Source organism: Urocampus carinirostris, unplaced genomic scaffold (genome assembly GCF_059441175.1).
Source record: "Urocampus carinirostris isolate Australia breed hairy pipefish unplaced genomic scaffold, RoL_Ucar_1.0 HiC_scaffold_21, whole genome shotgun sequence".
NCBI classification, from domain to species: Eukaryota; Metazoa; Chordata; class Actinopteri; order Syngnathiformes; family Syngnathidae; genus Urocampus; species Urocampus carinirostris.
In genome coordinates this window covers 91,272-97,500 of record NW_028283128.1, presented here as the reverse complement: position 1 = coordinate 97,500, position 6,229 = coordinate 91,272, and the positions used below count along the sequence as shown (strand labels likewise).

Here is a 6,229-nt window from a genome sequence, read left to right as displayed (position 1 = left end):
CTTGTTCATCGCCTTTGTCGATCTCTCAAAGGCATTTGACACAGTGAACAGGGACCTACTGTGGCAAGTCCTGAAGAGATTTGGGTGTCCACCCAAGTTTCTCTCCATTCTTGCACAGTTCCATTCAGGGATGACGGCCAGAGTGGTAGTTGGAAGACACAGCTCAGAGCCCTTTGGCGTGGAAACTGGAGTGAGGCAAGGCTGTGACCTGGCTCCAGTTCTCTTCAACATCTTCCTTGTCTGCGTTACAACACTGCTATGTAGAAGGATGGAGAAGCAGGCTGGAGTTACCATCAACTTCAGGGTTGATGGTAACCTGTTTAACATCAGGAGGCTACAGGCAACTACCAAGCTGACCTCAGAGACCATCATTGAGCTACAGTACGCTGATGACTGTGCCCTGGTTGCCCATACACCAGAGGCTCTGCAAAACATTCTCTCGGCAGCTGTAACTGCATCCACCAGAATGGGACTGACGATCAACACCCAGAAGACAGAGGTACTCTGTCAGTCCAGTGCTGACCTCCCACCAAACCCAATAATCCTCACAGCAGCAGGGGAACACCTGCTCATGGTGCCCACCTTCAAATATCTGGGGAGCATAGTGTCTGACACCTGCTCATTGGATGATGAGATCCAGAGCTGTCTCAAGCAAGCATCAGCATCTTTCAGTCGACTAAGGAGAAGGGTCTTTCAAAACGACAACCTTAGACTCCACACCAAAATGCTGGTCTACAGAGCTGTATGCATCACTACATTACTGTATGGATGTGAGGCATGGACTATCTACAGCCGACATCTGAAGAGCCTGGAGACCTTCCATGTAAGATGTCTTCAGAAGATCCTTGGCATCACATGGAGGGACAGAGTGCCGCACACAGAGGTGTTGGAGAGGGCAGGCAGCTGCAGCATGGAGTCCATTATGGCCCAACGCCAACTCGGGTGGCTGGGGCATGTTGTTCGAATGCCCAGCCACAGACTGCCACGCCGTATCCTCTATGGTCAGTTACATCTAGGCCAACGCAGTGCTGGTGGGCAGAAGAAGCGGTTCAAAGACCAAATGAAGAACATCCTAAAGAGATGTCGGATAAACCTCTCCTCACTGGAGGAACTTGCTTCCTGCCGAGACCTCTGGCGCTCCCACTGCTCACAGGGAGTGGATTACATGAAGAGCGCATGCAACACCGTGCAGCAAAGTGTGCAAAGAGACATGCTCGCCAGGCCACCCCTGCTCCCCCCAGCACCCCCTTCACATGCTGTCTGTAACCGCATCTGTGGATCCAGGATCGGACTGTTCAAACATCAGCAGACTCACAAATAAAAGAAGATGGTCATCATCGAATCGATGGACAACCCCAAGCATATATATATATATATATATATATATATATATATATATATATATATATATGAGAGAGAGAGAGAGAGAGAATTTGTTGTTAATAGTTGTTCCAAATCCCCTATTTTGATCACTGTATTGTTATGTCGTGAGAATTATTAACCTAGTAAATCTGAATAATTTCAAGAGGTTTGTGATCCACACTTCAAAAAAGTAAAACAAATATGGTGGTGTTGAAAATGATATTGGGTTTTAATGTCTTCTTAATGTAAACTAAAACCTACTAACATATCTTGTCTGCGATTTGAAAGATATATAAGTATATTGCTTTTGCTTAATTAACTATACTACATAAAATTGGAGCATTTTTTGGAGGACGACTAGCATTTACCTAAACTTGGTTTCCTCTGATTTTTTTTGTTTCAATAATACATTTTTCATCTATCTTGAACAAAATGCATTCTTTTATTTTTATTGTTTCTTTATTATTTTTTTTTAGCACATATTGTTTTACAGTTTTCCAAAAGTAATTAAATTACATGACTTCAATATTATAGTAGAGACCCCTTGCTACTTCGCACTTCAGTTAACGCTGGTTCTCTACTTTGCTAGGTGAAAAACATTTACCGTATTTTCCGCAATATAAGGCGCACCTAAAAGCCTTTATTTTTTTCAAAAGCTGACCATGCGCCTTATAATACAGTGCGCCTTATTTATGGATCAATATTAATTCGCAAAGTCTTGCAACTAACTTGCAGCCGCCGACTAGATTTTCCCCCGAACGCCAAGTCGTCCGCGGTGTATGCTGGGATTTATTTACCGGCGTTTCATTGGCTAACCAATGTGTCAATCATCATTTGAATGGATCACTATTGGCTAAAGTTATTCGGAGGTCAAGGGGAGGATCCTTTTTATCATTTACAGGCTGGCATTGGCTTGAACGGCAAAACAAAGCCTGCAATTGGCCGAAAAATATGAATGCGTATAGCACGTGGCTGACGGCATACAGAAAGCATTTTTTTACTATTTTGTATTTGTAAATATTTTATTCTCCTGGATTTACTAAACTCACGGATATAAGAGAACCACGGCTGCACATTATTATGAACACAACGACTTTGGTGAGCTACTTAGGCTATATATATTATCCCTGTATCTTGTTTCAGACTGAACTCGATGTTTCTGTGATAAGCGGTGCAGATAATGGATGGAATGGAGTGTCCATTTTTAAATTAAACTCAATTCCAAGTGTTTATTGTCATATATACAGTAAAGTTGTGAGCGAAAAAGAAAATAGAAACTAAGGAATGGTTGGCATTTCTTGAATCCCAAGACTTTAACCTTCCGAATGATGGAACAATGCATTTGAGTGACATCGTACGGACACCGCATCCGCACGTGTTCTCGACACGCATTTGCGTCTTTGCAAGCTTTCGGAATGTTAAGGGGGTAATAAGTTTGACTGAACTATCTGACTGTTTTGTCCACGTTGCCTTATAATCCGGTGCGTTTTATGTATGTCAAAAATAGGACCAAAAACAATTTTTTCGGGGTGCGCCCTATAATCCGGTGCGCCTCATAGTGCGGAAAATACGGTAATTGAAAAAAAACACCCTTCTTCCACCACGAGGAACCTTTCGGGCAGCCAAGATTCAATTTGAAAAAATGAAAATCTCAGGAAAACCAATGCTTACCGCACCAACGGAGAAAGTCTCTGGAAAAAAACTCGGGCAGTATTTCAATCGGCCGATGAGTGGGAGCTAGGAGCAGCTGACTGACCAGCACTTCTTGGCTTGAGATATATGATGCCGATCGGCCAATTCATATCATAGCGTCGTTCATACTGTATTTTGACCGGTGAACCTGCTCTGTGTTCTTTCTCTCACTAAGCATTTATGTCCTGCTCCTTCGTCGTGCTGCCTAAACTATGCATATCTCTCTCTCGTTCTCGTTCTTTCCTGCGCACACCCAGCCAGGCAGTCTGCAGGGCTTTGATTAGGGGCGCCTCCCCCTAAAACAACATAAAGGTGGCCCAAAAAATACTTCAAAATATTTAAAGTAAGTACTGGATTTCAATTCGTTATCTTGCTCTCTGATTCTCAGTCGGTGAGTAAATGCACTCCAATGAAGGCGCCAAAAAATAACAATAAAAAAGTTGCGACACTAGCTCACAGACTTTCACTGTATTAGGATTACTGATTACATTTTTAAAAAGGCAACAAGTAACTGTATCAGATTACATTTTTAAAGTAATCCTCCCAACCCTGCACATGATCAACTGTGAGCAAAGATTATATTCATGAAGATGCCTCACTCTGTTGGACTACTCATTGTCAACGTTTTAATATCTATTTGTGTCCACAACATCGACTAGTCGTTGCAGCCCTACTGTAAAGTACGTTTGTTTGTACCATGACACTAACTTATTGTCCCTTTCATTAGATTATCAAAGCCCTTTGGATGTTTTCGGACTTGATTCAAAATCCTCAGTTCTAACCAGCAGTCAGGCGGCAACTTTCCACAAGTCCCCTGTGCAACCCACCGCCATCACGGCACCGCAACACCCCCAAGGTCTCGGGCCCAATCCCTGCGTGCTCGTCAACATTCACCCCGAAGACCTTAACAAGGAAGACGTCATCTTCTTCTAGACTATGCGGAGGCTAAGCCACCCAGCGGTCTTTCTTAAATGCAAACAAAAATGACGGGCGGAAACTTCGGCCTTCTTTAACCCAGGATCCAAAGACTCCAGCCGGCGATTTTTAAGACAGGACTGCCAGGTGCGGCCAGAGTGCTTGATGGTTGGTTTGCACAGTGTAAATACTGGTGACTCTTGACAGAGTTTCTTTTTGTTTTTCAAAAATGGTTTGTACAGATGTCAAACTCGTAGTCTGGATAATTTAGTTGCTTGTGTTCTTAATTATGCTGTCATTGAACTTTTTTTAATTTCTTCAATCAGGTGCCGTTTTCCAGCTCTTTAGCACGTGTTTTACACTACACCTATAATCTGCACCTGACCCCGCTTCAGTCAATTTTTCACATTGTTTTGATTTTGTAACGAAAACCTAAATTTGCTGACTTGGGTGGTAAGACCACAAACTGTTTTGAATTTATATCAAATCATAGTACAGTGAGACCTCGCTACTTCGCGGTTCGACGTTCGCGGATTCAGAGCTTCGCGGTCTGTAAGGGGCGTCGCTACTTTTTGCGGGAATCCCCGTCGGCCGACGACCCTAGCACGGCGCGCCGTTCTCGTTTCCTGGTGTTGTGTCCAAATCCGACTCCCGTACAGAATCCTCCCCCCCTCGCGTGAACGCGCATTCTGCTGCGCTTCCGACATAAGCGATCGTATTCTATATAATACGCTTATTGAAACCATAAAGGGAGCTAATTAAAATATTTGGGCGATCTTAGTCTATATATCGCGTTTATTTAAACAATAAAGCGCGATCGTATTCTACAAAATGCGTTTGTTAACGCGGATGAAAAAGTCACCAACGTCACGTCTCCTGCTCGGGCCGCGATGGCTCTACATGGCGCTACACAGCCCTTGTTGGGGGGGGAAGGGGTAGGGGGGGCCTGTGGGGGTTAGAGGGCGGTGAAGCGGAAGCCGCGTGGACCCAGCAGTGGCAGCCGTGGGCTACCAGTACACTCAGTACGGCCAGAGTAAGTCGAGAGCCTTCCCGGCTTAGCATGGTGCTCGTGGCGCACGTTAAAGCTCGTGTTTGCTGACGGGATCTCAAAGACTATTATGCATTACGGCGGTGAAGCGGAAGCCGCACCAAAACCGCGCGCCGGTGTTGTGCCCAAATCCGACTCCCGTACAAATTCTGCGCTTCCGACAGGCCGGCCTCCGCACGGAGAGCCCGACCCGCTCGGCTTGTCGCGGTGTCGTGCGTATCGCGCCCGGAAGTACCCGCGCCGCAGGTTAGGGGCTCGCTCGCGAATAATAAGGATAAGCGGTGCAGATAATGAGATCTGATTTATTTTTTCCTTTTTGAAGGGGTGTCGCTACTTCGCAGATTTTCCATTTTTCGGGTTGTTTTGCTCCCCATTAATCGGGTCTAAAAATATAATAATTTAAATAATTTTTTTTTATTATTATTACTTTTTTTTTCCTTTTTGAAGTGGCGTTGCTACTTCGCAGATTTTCAGTTTGGGCGGGTGGTTTTGTTCCCCATTAACCGGGTCTAAAAAATAATTAAAAAAAAAAAAAACATTTTTTTTTTTGAAGGTGCGCTGCTACTTCGCGGATTTTCTCTTATCGCGGGTGGTTTTGGTCCCCATTAACCGCGATAACCGAGGTCTTACTGTATATTTTAGACTTTTGGGGTCCAGCTGTTTAAGAGAGAAAAAAACGTTCTTGTACTGTAAATTTCCTCATGCCGAGACTCGCAGGACAAAGCTTGAAGGTCGAGCATGCAGACAACATCATGCTGTTATGACACATTCGTGACATCTTGCCGCTTCCTGGTGATTTCTCTTTGCAGGGGAAGAAGTGATCAGATTTTATCACATTAATATCTGTATTTCATATATATTTTTATTTAATGTCCAATGTATCAGCTTGTGTCTTTAGCCATCAGGAAAAATGCCTAATTTTATTAAAGAAACATGGAGATGTCCATCCCAACACATCCATTAACCTAAAGACCCACTGTGTATGAAATAATTCTGATCTGTTTCAACACGTGACAGTACACATCGGGGAAAGGAAGGCCTGAGTAGCCCTGTCTGGAGAAAAGAATGTTCAATTTTTTTAATTGTATATAGCAACCCTTATTGGTGTAAAACACTTCATTATTTAAAATAAAACACATTTGATTCAATTATTGACAAAAAACACATTCACTATCTCAGAAACAGTCCAAATGACCATATTTTCTAAACTAG

At 43.6% G+C, this 6,229-nt stretch overlaps 1 protein-coding gene across 1 annotated transcript in view; it reads left to right on the top strand.

The window, feature by feature from the left end:
- Positions 1 to 4,033, top strand: part of LOC148345878 (rho guanine nucleotide exchange factor 18-like) — a 67,869-nt gene extending 63,836 nt beyond the window's left edge. Inside the window, exon 19 of the mRNA XM_088325768.1 lies at positions 3,782 to 4,033. Within this exon, the coding sequence (XP_088181894.1) occupies positions 3,782 to 3,835 (54 nt within the window). The 3' untranslated portion in view covers positions 3,836 to 4,033. The remainder of the gene's footprint in view (positions 1 to 3,781) is intronic.
- The last annotated feature ends 2,196 nt before the right edge of the window (positions 4,034 to 6,229 follow it).